Source organism: Mustela lutreola, chromosome 9 (assembly GCF_030435805.1).
Source record: "Mustela lutreola isolate mMusLut2 chromosome 9, mMusLut2.pri, whole genome shotgun sequence".
NCBI lineage: Eukaryota > Metazoa > Chordata > Mammalia > Carnivora > Mustelidae > Mustela > Mustela lutreola.
Genome location: NC_081298.1, coordinates 130,847,315 through 130,869,047, shown reverse-complemented (window position 1 = coordinate 130,869,047; position 21,733 = coordinate 130,847,315). Strand labels below are relative to the sequence as shown.

Below are 21,733 nucleotides of genomic sequence, written 5' to 3'. Positions count from 1 at the left end.
CTGGAAAATTGCCAAATATATAGAAATGAAATAGCCCATTTCAAAATAACCCCTGGGTCAAAGAAGAAATCTAAAGGGAAATAAGAGAGTATTGTGAAGTGAATAAAAATAAAACCACATCATATCCAAATTTGTGGGACATGACCACAGCAATATTTAGATAGTAATTTATAAAGCACTAAAAACCTGTTTTAGAAATGGAAAAAGATCTCAAATGAATGACCTCAGTTCCACCATAGGAAACTAGAAAATGCCAAAGTAGGCAGAATAAAGTAAATAATAATATTTGTAGCATAAATTAGTGAAACAGAAGGCAGAAAAACAATTGAGAAAATAAATGAAACCAAGAACAAGTTCGGTAAAATTGATAAGCCTTTAACCAGACTGATCAGGAAAAAAAATACATGAGAACATGAGACATAAAACATTATCAATATTGGGAAAGAGAAGTGACACTCTATAGATCTTACAGGCACCAAAAGGATAATCAGGTAATCTTGTAAATGACTTTATGTCAAGAAATTCAACAACTGAGATAAAATGAACAAAGTCAGAAATTTTAAGCTTACTTGAAAACAGATAACCTGAAAAGTCTTATATCTATTGAAGAAATTAAATTTGTAATTTAGAGCCTTTTCACAAAGAAAACTCCAGGGTAAGAGGACTTCATTGGTCCACTCTACCAAATATATAAGGAAGAAATAATATTTATTTTATATAAACTCTTCCAGAAATGACTACACATATATGGATATCGGGGTTTTGACAGACAGAGGTAGCATTTAAGAGCAGCAGAAAATAGTGGTCTGTGGTAGGCAGAATTCTAGGCTGACATGAATAATCCTTGCCCTTCTATGGTCTCCTCTCTTTGGAGTGTGGGTGACACCTGTGAATCTGATGACATCTTAACCCCTTAACTAGGTTATGCTATACAGCAGAGATGACTAGGGATGATCACCCTGGTGGTCTTAACCAGTCACACAGCTCATTGAAAATTTGAGTTTTCCTCTGGCTGGTGGAAGAAGAGGGAGTCAGAGATTCAAAGTGCTCAAAGGATTAGAAGAACCACTGCTGGTTTGAAGCTCGAGCTCATGTGGAAGGGAATGGAGACTGACCTGTGGGAGCTGAGAAGGACCTCTGGCTCACAGTGAGCAAGACAGTAGGGACGTCAGTCATAAAGCCACATAAACTGGACTCTGCCAACAACCCGAATGAGCTCAGAAGTGGATTTCTGGACATGCAGGGCCATAATGGAGGTTTCTGAGATCCGGGTAATGGGGACTCTTGAGCTGAGTAGGAGTTACGTGGGAGTTTACTGTGGGATGATTCGTGGAGGTAAAAACATTCATGTTTTAATCACTTTTCTGTAGTATTAGTCCTGAATCAGAAACAACTTAAAAAATTCAAATAGCGGGGCGCCTGGGTGGCTCAGTGGATTAAGCTGCTGCCTTCGGCTCGGGTCATGATCTCAGGGTCCTGGGATCGAGTCCCGCATTGGGCTCTCTGCTCAGCGGGGAGCCTGCTTCCCCCCCTCTCTCTGCCTGCCTCTCTGCCTACTTGTGATCTCTCTCTGTCAAATAAATAAATAAAATATTAAAAAAAATTCAAATAGCTTATAAGGAATTTTGTATTTCTAAAAGTAATTTTTTTTTAAAATCAGGGAATGTACCTCACTCTGTCTTTATTTCTATACTTCTTTTTCCCTGATAATTTCTGATCTAAGTATACTTTTTTTTTTTTTTAAAGAAAGTAACATAGCAGTTTCCTTTCCAGTAATTGCTCCAAGGAAGCCATCTTTTTCATTCCTCAGAAATGCTTGTAACACAACACAGTGGTCAGAAATAATAATACCAAATGGACATGTAATTTCCTAAGGGGAAAACACATTTCTCTTGGCAATGACTGTCAACAGCATTCCTGGAAACCCAGCAGAATTCAGAGTTTCAAGCACCACGGTGAAGGAAATATCCAGGAGCAGGAGTCATGGAAACAAAAACATGAACATGAAGGAAAGAGAAGGATTCAGAAAAATGTGAATTGTTTACTTCTTTTTCCATCACAGATCTAAGTCCAGGTATAAGAAAACTCACCGAGGAGTCTAATATTCTGGTCTTTTTGCTACTGTATCCTCTGAAACCTGCTTACTAAGTATCATTGCAGGACTTGCCCTCCCAGGACAGTGGCTAATGGAATGAGGAGTGGGGACTGATGCTGGAAAACTGGTAGGACTTTCAGCTCACAGGGGAGATGGCATCACAAGTTCTCCAAGTACATGTAATCTAGGATGGAAAACTGTCTTCTGCTGAACTCCATCACCACCTTGATGCTACTTCATCTTTCTGGAACAATCCAAACTCATCTCTAAGTCCAATTCATTTGTCTTTTCCCTTCCTTACCTAGGTAGAACTGATTCCTCCTTTATTGGCATCGCTCATTCTGGGCATCGATTCTCATAACAGCCCTAACTGTGACAGATGACAATTCTTCACACTCGTCTGCCTTACCATGCTGGAAGTTAGCTGAAAGGCAGGTGCTTTATTTCATTTCTTATTCTTTTTAGGGCTTCTCTGTGTACTTGGGCTAATGACAGGTATCAGTAAGGGTTGTTAAAATGAAATGGGAAGGGATTGCGCTGGTGTTGGTTTTTCTGGGGGGTCTGGGAGGCGATTGCTAGGAGGAAAAACCTGCTGCTTTCCTTGAAGTGGTGCCTGAGCTGATGTTACGGTGGAGGTCAGAACTGGAGGCAGATGCACAGGGACGCTGGTGAGCCGAGCTGGGAGGTACTGGTATGAGACTAGCACAAATCACTTCAGGGAAGAGGGAGCATCTAGGAGCTTCTGTTGGGACTGACAAAAATTAGGCCTCATAAAGCACTGGTCTCAGCAGTGAGGAAAAATGCAGAGGGAAGTAAATCCAGTGAGTGATACAGTAGGAAGTTTGTGGGGGAGATGCACACACAGTTTTCTGAGGTAGAACTTGGGGACTGGAAGCCAAGTTGTCTTGCTGGTTTGGTGACAGGAAGTCTAGAGCCTTCTGTCAGGTTTCACAGAATGCCCCTGTTTGTTTGGTTTTGCCATTATACTGGTTATTATAACTATCCATTTAGTCTGCAGTAGTCTGCCAACAGATCATCTTAACATCTCTGTGACACTGAGTTCACCAAAGGGAAAAACACAACTCAAGGGTATATGATTTTTTTTTTTTTGGAAAAAAATAATACAACTTTGTAGAGTAGCAGATAACATATACATATAAATTTCTTTAGAAAAACACAGTTGGGGGAAATCAGAGGGGGAGACAAACCATGAGACACTATGGACTCTGAGAAACAAACTGAGGGTTTTGGAGGGGAGGGCAGCAGGGGTATGGTGACCCTGGTGGTGGGTATTAGGGAGGGCACGTATTGCATGGAGCACTGGGGGTGGTGCAGAAACAATGCACTGAAAAAAAAAAGATAAAATAAAATTAAAAAAAAGAAAAAAGAAAAATATAGCAAAACTTTCATTGAGTCACTTAATTCTAAATCAGAGATGATATTCTAGTGTTGTATCCAATCACCTTTTGTCCTAAATCCTAATACTGACCACACACACACACACACACACACACACACACCCCTCTTCCATCATGTTGCATTTTAGGCTAAATTTCCATGAATTCTTAAAGCTGCAGTTGTCTTTTAGCAAGAGATTTTTCTAAGCTACACACAGAATGAGAGAATAGGTAACATGGGAGTCTGATTTTGTCTTACTCAAAAAATTATTCTGAGATTGAATTAAAAATATTTGAGAAGAAATATGTGCTTCTTTAGTAAAGCTTATGTTTACTAGTACATGTTTAAATAGTTATTTCCATGTAGACAAGGAAAAGAAAGATAATGAAAGGTTTTTTTTTTTAAAGAATGTATGCAACAAAGTAACATGCCCACCAGGAATGTCCTTTCTATCTGCACTATGTTTTTCTAGTTAGTTAGCTGAAAGGAATTAAAACATGAATTTGGCCTAATGAATGAAAAGACCGTAGAATATTTTTTCAAGTTAATTATCTTGACCTGTGATACTGCTAAGCTAAAATATATTTGCTTTTAGCTTTGATCAAGAAATCCAATTTAACTGTCTCAATGAAAAGCCTATTTCTCATGAAACAGAAGACCATCTATTGTAAAGAAATAAGCAGTAGCAAACATTCCAGAATTAAAATTAAACTAAAAAACCCCATATGTTTTCTTTAAAAACAATTAAAACAATCTAATTATACTAATTGATCTGATGAACACTGAGGTGAAGTTTATAAAGTATGCTAATTGAATCTGAGCTACTCTTTGAATGCGACAGGAAGTGATGTTTTACTCAATCTGCTGAAGAAGGCTAATATGTAGAATCCCAGACCATAGCAAGTACCATCTTTGCCAAAAGGGCAACAGCATTTGAAGTACTTGAATATTTTGGTTCCTTGAATTTTTCAGACCTTACTGCAACAAAAAAATATGTGTATAAACTAAGGATACAGAAAATCAGTGTCTATCTAGATAGGGCAGGATTTATTATCCACTATTTGGACTAGCAAACTTCCTCCATTTGTTTCTGTAAGATTTCTACTGGAGCACAGACATTACATAATGTGCAAACACTGCAAGGCCTCCTAAAAGTCAGGCTGGCATGTTAAAGGTCACTGTCTGGATGACAGGAAAGCCAGAGGAACAGGTCTGCAGAGGATGTCACAGATGGCACAGACCACTGAGAATGATCTTGGAGCTGGTCTTCCTCTCTTGGTGAGCCTTCTCTTTGTGTAACCTAAAATTCATACTTCTGACTCAAGTGGGCTGGCTTGGTACTGATTACCTTCACCATTCATGGACACAAGTTCAGCAGGAGCCCACTAATCATCTGCAAAAGTCAGGATCTTATGACTGTTGGTCTCCCTCAGCTGGGACCATCTTCCTTTCATAGTAAGCAAGGCCATCAGAATCACCTAAGGGATAGCCAGGGCAAGCCCAGGCAAAGGCAGTTTCTGTGGTACTTATTGCAAGAGGAGGCAAGGGTGATGTGGGATCCCAAGCGGAGTGTAGGAAGAGGCTGGCTAGGATGACTGAAATGCTTGGTTAAGGATCAGCCTAGGGTCACTACTAGGAGACTTAATTAAGACTCATGTAAACCACTAACCAAGAACCCAAGTAAAAAAGAAGTAATTTTTGCCTGCTTTCCCTTTACCCAAGGTTTCACAGTCCAAGTGGGTAATGGGGAAATGAGACCCCTGAAGTACTGCTCACTTGAACATCAGAAAGCCAGATCCAGAACAAAGAGAACAGAAAAGCAGAGAAGGATGGCAGAAATAGCAGAGCTGTGCTCTGTAAGTTTGATTGCACGTTGGTTGTTGAGAACAGAGATGAAGCAAGGTAGCTGGGAGCTCAGTCTAGTTTACAGTTTAATTTGCACATAGTATCTAACTTGTACAACAGTGGTTGTGAGGAAAAGGAATCCTGGGACTCTCCAAGCAGCAATGCAGCTGGAAGGCTCTAGTTGCCTTGACCAGGGAGGGTAGTGTGTCAAGTCTGAACAGTCTTGTTTCTTGATGCCTGCACTTGGGGTCTCTGGATGACACAGCAGAGGGCAACTGCTATAGCTGGAAGGAAGATTCCTTTCTCTCACGTGCAGCTTATGCACCCTATTTCTCAAAGAGAGTGCTTAGAACTCTGGTGTAGAAAATTTGGAAGACACCTTTATATAATTCCCTCTTTCAGTTAAAAACATTAAACACTTAATTATATGTCACATGTGTTACACAGTCACTAAACGTATATAGAAAAACGAATAAAACTTTCATATACTCTATGTCCTAGTTTGGGTTTAGAAAATATTTCTGAAGAGGTTTAAGAAAAGCACAGGTAGCTACCTATCTAATGCCCATCAGAAACATATGATTTGGGTGAAGTGTTCTATAAATGTCTATTAAATCCTGTTGGTAGACAATGTGGTTGAACTCTTCTCTATCCTTGCTAATTTTCTGTCTTATTCTAGCAACTGTTGAGAGAGGTGTTCTTAAGTATCCAACTATAATTGGGGATTTGTCCATTACTCCTTTCAGTTCTATCAGTTTTGCTGATAGTTTTTCATTTATTTTGTAGCTCTCTTGTTTGGTACACACACATTTTGGATTGATATGTCTTCTATCTTCCTGGTAGAACCTTTTATTATTATATTATTTTAATTCTTAAATTAACATATAATGTATTATTTGCTTCAGGGTGAACCTTTTATTATTAATGCAATGTCATTCCTGGTTCCTTTTGATTAATGTTTACATGATGTATCTTTTCCCATTCTTTTACTTTCAATCTACCTATATAATTATATTTGAACTGGGATGTCTGAAGACAGCATATAATGTTTTTTAATCTATTCTGCCAATCTTTGTCTTTTAATTGGTGTATTTTGACCATTTACATGTAATGTAATTATTGGTATGTTAGAGTCTGTATGCCATTGTATTATTTGTTTTGTTTGTTTGTTTGTTTGTCTATGTTCTTTCTCTTGCCTTCCTACATGTTACCGAATATGCAGGGGTTTTGGTACTCAGTAGAAAAAGCAGAGAAAAGTACATCCATTCCATTTTCCTGGAAGCAGAATTCCAGGAAGGAGGAGAATAGAGTCCCTAACTAGAAAATGCTTTTTATAATCTTCACTATAGGGTAAAAAGAAAAACTCGAAAAGAAAAAACTGTAAAGGGAAATAAGATGATTTGTTGACATGTATGTGGAGTAATTTTATCTAGGCTTGCCACAATTTGAAATGACTTCCATTTGGTCTCAAATAATTTCCAAAGATGTATGGCCCTTAGAAATCAAGTCTAACTTTTGGTCTGATCAATGACTGGAAACCAGACAGGGGAAGGGTTTCTGACTTGCAGTCAGTGCCTTTCTCACCTAGGCATCTCTGTCTCTTCTAGAATAGGAAGGAAGGATAAGGGGCCATAACAGGTCTTGAAGGGGTCTCTCCAACTTTGGTCTTTGGTATTCTTTATAACTGTCCTTAGCCCTTCTCCCCTTCTGCCTATCTCATCTTCTTCCACTGCGATGCTAAGTCTATAATAAAGAGTGGGGGGTGTAGAGAGTATGGAACAGACAAAAATTTACAAACACAGAAAATATATTGAACTTGATATTTGCAATCACTGTTTCTTACTACATATTTATAAAAATACCGCATACAACCAATCTGTAGTTGTACAACAGGGCTGTGACTTGTTTCTGGATTCATTATGTACATGGCGGTGTGGCACTCTTAACACAGGTGAGCATGGTGAGCTTTTTCATGAGTCCTGCCTTTATGGTCGACTGGGGCAAAGAGATGATAGCAGCAGCTATGGTAAAAGAAAGTTTTAGCATACAGGTAGATCTCCAAAGTTTGAACACTACCCACTATATGTATGACTGCATGATTCCTGTAATTTCTCTGTATTTCTGTATCTTCATCTATAAAATGGCGAGAGTAAAATACCCAAGCCTGATTAGTTCTGAGGACTACAAGTAAAAGCTTAGAATGGTGCCGTTAGCTGCTGCTGCAACTGTCATTATATCCTTTGCTGGAGGATTATTATATATAATCCTTTATTATACATATATATAATATATATATTTATATTATTATAAACAAAATATTATATAGACACTTTGCATATGTTATCATATTTAATCCTACAATAAACTTTTGAGGTATAGTTAAGAAAGGATTGTTTTATTATGAAAATGATTTATAAATATTCTATAAATTAGTATTAACTAAAAAGGTAGATTACATTTAAAAAACCAAGGTTGAAGCCAAAAAGTAAAGTAGCAAATATCTCCTAGCACATTCAGAAAATATAATCAGCACAACAACCAGAGTTGTATTACTATGACTATCATTTGTTACTTTTATCATTTAAACCTCTCCAAAAACATTTAAAGAGGAAAATAAAAGTATTGCCTATTCACTCCATGGGAACATTGGGCCTGGTTTCCCTTAAGTTCTCACACTGGACTAACAGGGTGCCCCCTTGATTCCTATAAAGATTCCATATGTACTATATACAGAATTTTTCCTACCATCCGACAGCTAGAGTGGAGGATCAGAAGGATAAGTTTTAAAATTAAAGTTTCTATTCCTATTTTTATTTTATGTCTAGTTTTAAGCTTTTGGGAGAGAAAAAAAAAACAACAACAATAATTCCTTGTTCAGTATTCACTGACTGTCTGAGGTTATTCTCTTACCACTTTCTTTTTTTTTTTTTTAAAGATTTTATTTATGTATTTGACAGACAGAGATCACAAGTAGGCAGAGAGACAGGCAGAGAGAGAGAGGAGAAAGCAGGTTCCCCACTGAGCAGAGAGCCCGATGCGGGGCTCGATCCCAGGACCCTGAGATCATGACCTGAGCCGAAGACAGTGGCTCAACCCACTGAGCCACCCAGGTGCCCCCTCTTACCACTTTCTGATACGAGAATAAACATATACATTTTATTTTATTTTTTCTTTTGTTTCTAAATTTTTATTTACTTTTTAGATTTTATTTAAATTCAAATTAGTTAACATACAGTGTATTATTAGTTTCAGGGGTAGAATTTGGAGTTTTGTCAGTTTTATATAATATCCAGTGCTCATTATATCAAATACCCTCCTTAATGCTCATACCCCAACTAGCCCATCCCCCCACCCACCTCCTGCCCAGCAACCCTCTGTTCTCTATAGTTAAGAGTCTCTTACAGTTTGCCTCCCTCTCCTTATCTTATTTTTCCTTCCCTTCTGTGTTCATCAGTTTTGTTTCTTCAATTATGCATGAGTGGAATCTATACACAGTATTTGTCTTTCTCTGACTTGTTTTGCTCAGCATAATACATTCTGGATCCATCCATGTTGTTGCAAATGGCAAGGCTTCATTCTTTTAATCACTGCACAGTAGTCTGTTTGCATTTCTATACACCAATAATGAAGCAGCAGAAAGAGAAATCAAGGAACCCAATCCCATTTACAATTCCACCCAAAACCATAACAGACCTAGGAATAAAGCTGCCAAAGAGATAAAGGTTCTGTACTCTGAAAACTATAGAACACTTACGAAAGAAATTGAGAAAGACACAAAGAAATGGAAAAATATACACATTGTAAAAGGTACTTACCAAGGCAAAACGGTTCTAATACATTCAGGACCGAAAATTCATTCTGTAGGTTCATCATTCGAAGGCCAATTCTGATCATAAAGGACTTGATTTTCTCAGGCCACGGTTTAAGCAAAAGGTAGGCAAAAACGTAGAGAGCATATCGAAGCCAGCACAGAAGCGGAGTGGCGATCCTGCCGTTCGGGGATTCCGACATTCGCTCGATTGTTGGAAAGAGCAGAAAGGAGCGAATTATCTATAATAAAAAACACATTTTGATGAGAAGTTTTCTTAAGGGATAACCCACTGTTTTACTGTTTCATCCATACAGTATGAACAAATAGGGTTTCAGAATATGACAAAGATCTGTTGGGAAAGAGAACCACTACCTGCTTGTCTTCTCACTGCTCAAGCCATCTGGGGGAGAATGTAAGGATGTCTCCTTGAGTTACTGGGGTTAATTTTCAGGGGGAGGAGCAAATCAGATTCTCTGATACCTTCCTGATTGGGAAGCAATTCACAATCCTTCTGGAAGACTGCTGAAATTAGCAATGCCTGTCCCATTTCAGTAGTTATACCACCTTGCCTGACTAGTGATACCAGAAGAAAGCAGAGCTACATAAAGAACTCTCGTGCTAGTCAGGATTCCTTTTACGGATTAGATTTGGGATAGTTCACTTTGAAAAAGCTACTCTTTTCCCTACTCTTACCAGTAAAAGGTAATCTTTAAGAGGACCAAATACATTTCTAACATGTGATTTAATTTTAATAAAAAGTGCAGGCCAGAAACAAGCAAAGCTGGAAATCTTTACCTACATGGGAAAATGTTCAAGGCCAAAAAGATAATTTCGACTGAATTCATCAGGATATCTAGAAATATAGATGCCACAAGACGAAGAGCATCACTAAAACATTTTATATTTACCATTATCTACCATATTAATATTTAAAAAAATAATATATAAACATAACTTCTATGAGGGATCAGAAAAGGCAAATAGTTAAGCACAATCCCTATTAACACCAGAGTAATATAAGTGAAATAGATCACCAGTGTTCACAGATTATAGAACAGGAAATGAGAATGGATACAATGGCTTTACTTTTTAAAAAAAGTTTAAGATAACACAGTAAAGCATATAAAACATCAATGTGCAATTTAACAAATAATGAATAAAATGAACAGCTACGTGAATCCAGCAACAAAACACTGCCAGAATGGCATCTTCCTATCCCAACTCCTACCTCTGTTCACATCTTAGGTAACCTCTATCCTGACTTCCTTACTTTGCTTTCTACCAATACTCATCATTCCTTGATCCTGTAATCACTTCCTTATTTTGTTTCACATTAATAGTTATTGTCCTGCAATCAACTGAATTGTGACTCCCCTGAAATCCCAAGTTGAAGTCCTAACTCCCAATGTGATTATATGTCGAGATTCATGAGGTCACAGGGTAGGGCTCTGAGAGGTAGGATTAATGTCCTTACATGGAGATTCATCAGAGAGCTCGCTCTCCCTTCCCGGGCACACACAAAGAGGTCTGGTGAACACGCATGGAGAAGGTAGCCGTCTACAGGCCAGGAAGTCTCACCAGAAACTGAGCATGGTGGCATGCTGACCTTGGACTTCCAGCCTCCAGAACTGTGATACAATAAATGCCAGTTTAAGCTCCCTAGTCTATGGCACTTTCTTATGGCAGTTTGAGCTGACTAATACATATTCCTTAATACTAGAGCTAAATCTTGTCTGTTAATGAACTTCACATAAATGCAATCAGCAGTATGTTTTTGTGTTTTACTTCCTTCACTCAACACATGAAGATTCATTCATGCTGATATATGTAGCAACAGCTTATTATCTTGGCTCTGTAGTTTTCTACTGTATGAACATAGTGCTACTTATTTTACTGATAGATATTTGGGTTGTTTTTAGTCCAGAGATACTACAAACATGTTGCTATGAACATTTTTATACGTGTCTTTTGGTGCAGGTATGCATGTATTTCTGTTGATGATATCACTCGAAGTAGAAATACTATGTCATATGGTATGTCTAAGTTCAGCTTTAGTAGATAATTTCAAATAGTTTCCCTAAGTACTAATGTATTTCCATATTGAGAGACATGAGAGTTCCTATTGTTACAGATCGGCACTACGTTGGCACTGATCACTAGCCTGACGAACAGTGGTACACTTCGTTGTGGCTTTGCGCTTCTCTGATGACCAGCACTGAAGTTGAACAACTTTTATGTTGACATTTTCTGTATCCCCCAAAGTGCTTATTTAAGTCTCTTGCATGTTTTTCTATTAGGCTGCCTGTCATTTCCTCTCCTTGATTTGTAGTCTCGTTTTTGTTTTTTTATTCTAGATACCAGTCCTTTGTCATGTTGCTGTCCTTGGCCTGCCTGTTGATCTCTTATTTTTTTTCTTAATGGACATAAGTTCTTAAGTTTGATGCAGCTGAATTTTAATCTTTTCTTCTATACTTATTCTCTGGGCCTAGCTCAAAAAATTCTTGTCTGTCCTCAAATCATGAAGAAATTTTTTTTTTCATTCAAAATGCTTCTTTAGAAATTAGGGAAAGCTACCTCTTAGCAGAGTCCGCGAGTCTGTTCCTTTGATTCCAGCTATCAGTGATCCGCCATTTCCCTCATGTTAGTTACAGTCCTCTTGGATGAACTGAACGCACTTCTCCTGGCAAGACCTGACAGTACAGTACAGGTTTTTGTGGACTTTTTCACCCTCTATCACTGACAGTCCTTTTCCATGGTAACCTGTAGGGTGGCATTGCCCAAATGTTCGACTTGATCTGTAATTCTCACTAACTTACAGGCTCTCTGTTACTGTTCTTCAATAAAGAAAGGGGTTTGAGGGTCCAACTGCGGAGGACTCTTTTCCTTCTAATCATCTTTCTTGTTTTCCCACGGTCGTGTCTGTCAGCTGTGTGCTCAGCCATTTCCTACAGACTTTTCCTTTTCTCTCAACGGTAGCTGAGATATTTTCGTTATTTCTCGTTTGGTCATATTTTGACCTCTACTATGTCTCCTCCTCTGTCACCTCAGCAAGAATGTACTGGTCCGTGAGGTCTTGGTGGTGATTAAAAGACATTATTTGGGAGCGGGGAGCCACAGGCTTTTCTGATGATTTTTTAAATGCTGCATTAGCAACTTTACATGTAAAATGCTCATACCGGGCTTTTGGAACAAATGCAGGGTTTCAGCCAGAGTATGGGAGTTGCTGCCACCTTAGCATCTTCTTAAGTACAAAGCAGGGGAGATGCTGGATGGACTGTGTCTGCTCAACAAAGGCATTCATGGGGACTTGTGATGCAGAGGACGGGACTCCCGAGTATCAGGGGGATGGGGAGTCCTCCATTCAGAGCCAGCTGCCTAATCTGCAATGGGTTTATACCAAGATTCTATATGAAGATTCACATAAAGGTTGTGGCATCTCCTGCAGGAGGCACCGGTAGAGAACCCAACGGCCCTTGAACAGGCTGACCCTGCGCCCCTATTCAGTGAACAGCAGTATGCTGCTACTTCACCCCTGCCTTTCTGCCGTGCTCAGAGTCAAGTATGACTGTGGTCACTCTTAATAGACGTGGAATAGCCCTTCAGACTGGCAAGAATTACAGAGTGCAACAGTACCAAGTGTTAAAGACAGGGATCAATAAAAACTCTGCACAACATGGCATTACTATTACACTTTCCTCCTCTGTTTCTGACACCACTTTGGTGGGTATCTGGAACTCACCCAGAATGTCTATTTTTGTCATTTTGTCAAATGTTAGTTTAATTTGGAAATCTGGCGTTTCACCTGGATCCAAAGCAGCATGCTTTAAGAGTCTGAGAGGTAGAAATGCTGACTTCTCTCAGCAGCTGGAGTGGTGTCACAATTAACCATTGATTTTACACCTTCAGATTCAGAAGTCTTTCCCTATCTTCTGGGTAGTTCTAACATCACGAGTTCTTTTATTCCTGTAGTGCTATCAATGTTCTATGGGACCTAACAAGACTTGAGAGATTCAAACAGGGGTAGATTTACACAGAGCAATCTTTGGTGCTGGGAGAGGCAGGGTTTCTCGTTGCTCTGCGGAGGCCTCCTAGCAGAAGGGCCAGGAAGGAGCTACTTTTCCCAACCCCAGGAAGACTTCTCCCTTGAGACTGGAAGCAGGTGTGTTAGCAGCTGCTGTGTTTGCAGCAGGTGGCCACAAAGGAAAAAAATGAAAGGAACTGACTTCCTGGGTTCAGCTGGGCTCTTGTTCGCCAGCCTCAGCAGGAGCCCTAGGAATATGCCACACTGAAGAAGCCGGGTGAGGCCACAGTCCACCGGCATGGCAGGCTCCTCAGCAGCCAGCATTCTTTAATAGTATCCCCCAAAGCTCTGTGGTCTAGTCTTCCATACTTACGTTCATAATCTACCTGAAACTGATTGTTATGTATGCCGTGAAATATGGGTCTAATTTAATTTCTCAACATATGGAAACTTGATTGTCCCAGCGCTATGAACTGGAAAGGCTGCCCTTTCCCTGCCTTTCCGCACGGACACTCCTGTTGTGAATCCCATATGGATGTGAATGGGTTCTTTTTGGAGCTCTCTGACCTGTTCTGCAGGCCAGCCTCTCTCAGTCTGTGCCAAGAGCCCAGTGTCTTACTTAACAAAAGCTTCGTAATATATTTTGATATTTGGTTCATTAAGTTAAGCCCCAGCTTGTTCTTCAAAAATGCCTTGGGTATTTTTGGCTCTCAACATTTCCATAAACATTTTGGAATTAGCTATTCAAGTTCCACAAACATCTCATTGAGATTCTGATTGTACTAAATTTAAAAATTAACTTGAGAGAAGTAATATCTTCACAATACTGAATTTTCCACCTCATGAACATGGGAGAGTTCTCCTTTTTGAGTCTCTAAAAATGTTTACACATTTTACATGTAGTTATCTTGCACAACACAACTTTTGTCAGATTATTAGGTACTTTTTTTTTTTGCTATTGTAAATAGGTTATTTTAAAAATTTCATTTTCTAGGGGGTGCCTGGGTGGCTCGTTGGTTAAGCAACCAACTCTTGATTTCTCAGGGTCCTGGGATCGAGTCCTGTGTTGGGCTCTGTGCTTTGTGCAGAGTCTGCTTCTCTCTCTCTCAAATAAATAAAATCTTAAAAAAAAGAATTTCATTTTCTAAATGGTTGCTGCTTCTATATGATATAAATAATATTTATATGTTGATTCTATGTCCAGCAAACTTATTAAAGCCCCTTAGTTCTAATAAGTTGTCTGTAGATTCCTTTGGATTTTCTAAGTACATAGTCGTATCACCCACATATAATGACAGTGTTATTTCTTCCTTTCAAATCCTTGTATCTGTTTTTCTTACATTACCCAAGCTAAACAAAATCTTAATACAATGTTAACAGAAATAATTCTTGATCTCAAACTAAGAAATTTTTTTTCCAATATAATCACAAAACATGATGTGCACTGAAAGTTTTCTAGTGATATACTTTGTCAGATTCAAAACACTTCTTCTATTCCTAGTTTGCTAATTGCTTTTAAAAATCATAAATGGATGCTGAATTTTATCAATTACTTTTTTGTACCTATTGGGATGATTATATGATATTTTCCCTTTCATTTATTAATGTGGTAAACTATTAGTTGATTTTCTAATGTGAAATTAACTTTTCATTCTTGGGATAAACCCACTGTAGTCATGTTACATCCTTTTTACATGGTTTTCCTAATATTTTGTGTAGGACTTCTGCATGTTGATAAGTGAATTTGGTCTATGACTTTCTTTTTTTAAAGATTTTATTTATTTATTTGACAGAGAGAGATGACAAGCAGGCAGAGAGGCAGGCAAAGAGAGAGGAGGAAGCAGGCTCCCTGCTGAGCAGAAAGCCTGATTTGGGGCTCCATCCCAGGACCCTGGGATCATGACCTGAGCCGAAGACAGTGGCTTAACCCACTGAGCCACCCAGGCGTTCCCTATGACTTTCTTTTATTACATTACTTTTTTCCAGGTTTGGATGTAAAGGGTTTGCTAGTTGGAGGAAACTGAGTTGGAGAGTAGGGTCTCCTCTTCTGCTGCCTAGAGGATTTTATAAAATAATAATTATTTATTCTCCAAATATTTTATGGAACTCATCAGTAAAGACTGAAGTATATTTTAGAAAGTTCTGCCTATTGATGGATTCAATTTTTTTAACGGCTTAGGACCGTTTGGGCTTTTAAGAGTTCTTGGGAAAAAAATAGTAAAAGTTCTTCTTCAAAATGTTCAATGTTATCTTTTCCTGGTGGTTCGTCTATGGCACAAAGTTATTGATAACATCCTGTGGTTATACTTCAGTCTCTGGACTACAGTAGTAGTCCAGAATGACTCATTCCTGATACTGACTGTTACTAGCTGACAGAGTAAACCTTTGTGATTATGAAAGAATTCCCTTTAGGGGCGCCTGGGAGGCTCAGTCGGTTAAGCGTCTGCCTTTGGCTCTGGTCCTGGTCCCACAACCCTGGGATGGAGACCCGCATCGGGCTCCCTGCTCAGTGGGGAGCCTGCTTCTCCCTCTACCTGCTGCTCCCTCTGCTCATATGTGTGTTCTTTCTCTGCCAAATGAATAAATAAAATCTTTAAAGTAATAAAAAAAAGAACTGTCTGCATTTCTAGCATGCTTTTCCCTTTGAGCTTATTTTAATATGAACATAACTACACCAGCGTAGAATTTGTAAGATACAACTTTTTGTACTCTTTCATTTTCTGCCTTTCTATGGCCTTATATTTAGAGGTTATATGTGGATGTTTTTCTCTATGTAATCTTTTAACTAATGTGATTAATATGCTTACTTCCTTATTATTTAAATAATTCCTAATATTTTGGAACAAAGTCTAAAATACAAAACTAAAACCTTACTTTGTTGTGTTTTATTTTTGGTATACCTTCACCTTTTTTCTTCTTTCTTCTTATCTTTTGCAACAATAAAGATATAAATAATAAATATAATTGACAATAAATATTAAATAGTTGAGTAAATGATACAAAAAGTGATTAAATCACTTAAGTCCCCAAAATGATTAATCATTCTAAAGTAATTATAGGACAATTTAAGGAATAAATTACCATAAATAATAATAATTAAACAAAAATGCATACGTTAGTAAACTCAAGTCCACGATGATATAGGGAAGAAATACAATAAAGAAAGGAGATTAGGAATTGCTGGAAGGGGTGGTGCATCTTTAAACGGGGTGTTGAGGGAAGGCTACAAAGAAAGCTGACATTTGTGCAAAGGCAGTCATGGAGTGAGCTGGAAGACACTCGGAAAAAAAGTTTTTCTGGGAGAGGGAGGAGCAAGTCAAGTGCAAAGGGTGTAAGACAGAACCTAATTTAGCATATTGAGCAAAAGCACAGAGAACAGTACCGCTGGGGTGAGGCGTGTGCAACGATAGCAGCCCATGTTGTGATCACTGGGCAGCAGCGAGGACAGAGGATGAGAATCCTTCGAAGGGTTTTAGAAACAAGAGCGCTGTGGTTGGGCGCCTGGGTGGCTCAGTGGGTTAAAGCCTCTACCTTCGGCTCAGGTCATGATCCCAGGGTCCTGGGATCGAGCCCCACATCCGGCTCTCTGCTCCGAGGGGAGCCTGTTTCCTCCTCTCTCTCTGCCTGCCTCTCTGCCTACCTGTGATCTCACTCTGTCAAATAAATAAATAAAATCTTAAAAAAAAAAAAAAAAGAGTGCCGTGGTTGACTTCCATTTTAACAGAATTACTCTGCTGTTGTATTATTAATACTGTCTCAAAAGTGCGAAATCAATGATATGAGGCAAGAGAAAAAACGAATTATAAATTTGGAAAGGCAAAATTAGCATTATTTATAACTTATATGTAAAACATTAAAAATCCCCTGTATAAAAATAATAGCTAAATACAAAGGTAAGAAGAAATGTAGTGCACTTATCTAAAGAAAACTTTAAAACACAATGGGACATTTCTTTGGTCTTGCATTGCAAGAGATAAAAATTCTCCCACTAAATTAATGGATCAATTCAATTCACTTCAATCCCAATTAAAATACTTAAAGATCATCTTATTTTGAAATTTAATGAATTACATTAATGTTCATTTGAAAACGAAATGCATTAGCCGACTAGGGATTCTGAAGATGGAGAGAAAGAGATGGGCGCTCCGAAACAGTGGACAGACTACAAAGCTACAATAGTTGAAACTATTTATCAGAAAAGGGTCACATAGCTCAGTGGAACATCAGAGAGCCTCAAAACAAACCTGAATGCATGTGGGAATAAAATTCATGATGAAGTTATCAGTGGAGAAAAAAAGCTGTTCAATAAATTGGAAAAAAGAAAACTGGAAAAAAGAATTACTTGGAGTAGCAAAGGACTGGGAGAGCAGAGTTCATAAGGAGGAGTGGCGCCACATAGAGCCGTGTGCCCCCGTACAATGGAATACTGTATTGCAATGAGACCTCACGTAGATTTGCATGTGCTGACAAGAAGGAGGTCCAATTGCTCTTTCTTCTTGGAAACCAGCTGGTTGGGACTGTGGATAAAAGGGAGTTAGCAGGGGCACCTGGGTGGCTCAGTGGGTTAAAACCTCTGCCTTCGGCTTGTGTCATGGTCCCAGGGTCCTGGGATCGAGCCCTGCATCAGGCTCTCTGCTCGGTGAGGAGTCTGCTTCCTCCTCTCTCTCTCTCTCTCTCTGCCTGCCTCTCTGCCTACTTGTGATCTCTGTCTGTCAAATAAATAAATAAAATCTTAAAAAAAAGGGGGGGTGTTAGCAAACTTTAAAGGAGACATTCTATGCATTTGGTCTCGTCTGCTCTTTGGGCTTTTAATTCTGAAAACACAAAGGCAATTTTGCTTATTTTCAGGTTTTTCAACTACGTCCTATAAATGATACCTGGAGAATTAATGTCACTGAATAATGCAGTCTCCACCAACTGGAATTTACCTGCTGAACTCTCAATCTTCTTTTCTCTTTCAGGCAACTTTTAAACCATATTAGTAAAAAAATGAAACCAACTACTATAATCAGGGATTTGGCTAAAAAACGAATTCCAGGGAATAATGTGAGATCAGTACATTTAATCCTAATCCCCTAAACCTTCAGCCATTTATAAAACAGCATTGTGAATGATAAAGGAAAATACTCAGAACTAGAACCTTCAGGGGCTACAAATTCTTCATTAGGAAAGCAAAATGATTATGTTCTCTTGTACTGTTTCTAAAAGCAGAAAAATATGTTAAATGGGAAAGCTAGAAAGAAATGTTTTCATTTCTTTCCCGGGTCAGTCCACAGTTAAACCAGAACAGTCACCTAATGAAAATGACCTGCTTTCCAAAAAGTCTTGTGGTTTAGTCCTTTATGATAACTCCTTGCTAATTTTAGTTTCAAGTTTATTTACTTCAAAACAAGGGTTTCTTTGTGTTTAATAAAATGTCCTTAAAAGATTTAGAGAATGTAAATGGTTAATACAGTTACTGTCATACTAAAAAATATACCATACAGATTCCATACTAGCTATGTAACCCAGAGTACAAAGGAACTTCAGATTGATCAAATCAGCTGGCAGAAAGAGGAAGCAATCTATTACTTTGTATAAATGATCCATTACTGTGACCCATGTTAAACAAAACTTCATGCAAGGGAAACTCTAAAAATACACGAACAACTACAGGGTTACATGTGGTTGATCTGTATCAATAACAAAATGAGAATTCAAGTGCACTCTGAAATCATGGGAATGTACCGAAACAATAAGGAAGTTCGAATACATACTCTGAATGCACCATTACCTCTAAAAACTATAAGAAGACCAAAGATTGCTTATCACAACTAATACTTAGTTGATGAGACTGGTTTTCCTCTCTTGCCTTTGGAGAACAACAGTTATTACCTGTTTGGTAAAACTTATACTTTTCTTAGATATCATAATGGGAACTTCAATGAAATTTATAGTCCAGATTTGATAGGATAAGCCACAGTAATAAAAATTTCTTTTATTCCTATAGAAACCTACTGGCAAAAAAATCACCAAGGTCAAGGAAGTATACCCAATTTTATAACACAGCTGTGCAGAGAAGGTTTCCAAAACTGTGTACATGACAAAACATTTTCTTATGTTACTGTCTCATTAAAGAAAGAACTTCTAGGCTGGCCAGTTCATTCTACACTACGGAAACACTCTCATATAGTTCACATTCTCATTTGAAATCTACCAGAGTCAACTTTGATGATGAACTACAACCATGTGTCCTTGAACAGTGCAGGAAAGTAAATACACTTTTGTTTATTGGCTGAGCCCACCTGCTAGAGTAATGGCAGGGTGCTTCTCCACTGCACACGCTGAAAACAAGAACATATACCACACAATTTTCCCTTTTACATGATTGCCAACATTATTAAGACATGTCAGAGAACCACATAGCATTGAAAGATAAAGTTGCTAGCGATCAAGGCACAGACCTAGAAATCATCCTATTTTTAACTGTTTATCTCTTCTCCCCATGAGGCCGTGTTTTTCTCTCCTTACGATAAGACTATTCTGCTTATTTAATCAGATGTATGCAGTTTATGAACTGCAAATGCCATTAAATTCTAATGACCAAGCGCTTGCTGACATCTTGTATTGTAGCTTAACAACCTCATATAGGAGTAAGACAGGAAGATGCCCCACAGTAGGGAAGTGATTCTAATAAGAGTAGTAGTGTTTATTTGCTACTTTCTAGGAACTGGGTTTAGGCACCATACATACATTATCTCATTTAATACCTGGGACGAGCTTATCAAGTAAGTTTCTTCAGTCCATAGAGAAAACCGAGGTTTAGAGACAAAGATGAGGTTTCCTTATATACTTTCATACAAAATTATTTCTTAGCAATCATTATTGTTTGTGTCCTAATTTCCTACGGGTGAGCCAATCACTATCGTTATTGTTAGAGGCAGGCCAATATTTCCAAGTGTTTCAAATCAGTCGGCTTCAGAAATTACTAACCCCATGCCCTAAGAAGTAAAGCAAGAGATCTTTCAACAACTGATTGTTTAAAAAATTATGCGACTTTTGCTTAAGATGGACGGCATTCAAGAAAAATGACCACTTTTATCATTTCCATTCATGTGAATTATACTCACGACCTTCTGGGACAGAGAATTTTCTACACTTTCTACACTTTAATTACCTATATGTTAAAAAAACCCAACATTCCACGTATTCAATCTACATGTCGGTGTTGCTAATTACAAGGAACGCTTGCACATTTGCAGATAGAATTATATAGCTTATGACTGATTACACTTGAACATTTGAAACACAGGTTCAACATCTTCCTATAGCCCATTCTTCTCAAGCTTTTTGTCACTTCATACACTTCACATTTATTTTCTTTTGAATGCAAAGTGCTCTTCTCAGCTTAATATCTCTTGGAATTCACTTCGTTTTGAGTCTTTCAGATTCAGGATCACAAAGAACTCAGAGAAGAGCGATGCTCACAGGCCCACTGCAGATGATTCCTCATGGGCTGCTGGGCAGCACAGCCGACTACCACAGGGCACGTCACTCCAAAGTGAACAGTGTCCTCAGGCAGCCTCAGTAAATAATGATAACAGCAAATCTATCCTCATGTCTCTGCCTACAACATTCTCACAGGACTATTACTCAGAATCAGAAAGGATTTTTTTTTTTCCCTGATCAAAAAAAGCTGCTAGTTGGCAATTCCCTAAATTTGGAGGTAGAGCAGTCTATGTGGATCAGGAAGCAAATTAATTAATTAATTAATTAATTACTATCCCAAGTGTTCACAATGGGGTTGGGACTCTCCAAAGTTAGAAACTGCAATCTTTAAAAGCTTAAGCCAAGAATGACTGAGAAGAATCATTCATTAGGTCTACTGCTTGTTTTTTGGTTCATTCATTCAAGATATTCTGGTACCTACAATACACCAATGCCGTGGGGAGTGCGGGAGACTCAATGGTGGACAAGACAAAGCAGCTCTGCTTTTAGAGAACCTAAGTCTAAGCAGAGAGAGATAAAGCATCATAGGAAGTATGCTACAGGAAAGAAAGACTACAACAGAGCCATAAAATGGGCACCAGAAACCCGGTTCATCATGACCTAGGAACCTTCGAGAAGGGCCTTAGAAAGAGAAACTGACAAATATTCACAGGTATGTCCGTGAGCAGAGTGCTGACGACAGAGCGTAGGGTTGTCTGGGGAAACCTATACACAAGACTCCTCCCGATTTAACTTTGCTAAAGAGCCTGTGAAACACGTACACCTCTGTTTCATGGACTGAAGTACCATTTTAATACCTGAGCTAAGAGGAGGCCAAGGTATCCATCATGGGCTTTCAGACTGAGAGGGAGCAGCGGAAAGGCCCGTGGCTGGAGGCCCACGCTGGGTGCGCGCCAGAGCAGCCCGCCGCGAGGGACTTCCGCCACAGACGCTGTCCCAGACGACACTCCCAGTTTCTCAGAAGTCAAAAGGAAGCCTCAAAATATGGTTTTCTTGTTACATATTAACTGGTAAAAAGCAAATCCAACAGTCAGAGCAGCTAAGGCCCCAGGAGACAGAGATTAAAACTTGGGAA

The 21,733-nt window shown here is 38.7% G+C and overlaps 1 protein-coding gene across 4 annotated transcripts in view; it reads right to left on the bottom strand.

Moving 5' to 3' along the window:
* LDAH (lipid droplet associated hydrolase) overlaps positions 1 to 21,733 on the bottom strand; it is a 108,705-nt gene that overhangs the window by 23,510 nt on the left and 63,462 nt on the right. For all 4 annotated transcript variants that reach the window (XM_059132547.1, XM_059132546.1, XM_059132548.1 and 1 more), the window contains exon 5: positions 9,154 to 9,388. In XM_059132547.1, the coding sequence (XP_058988530.1) occupies positions 9,154 to 9,388 (235 nt within the window). The remainder of the gene's footprint in view (positions 1 to 9,153; positions 9,389 to 21,733) is intronic.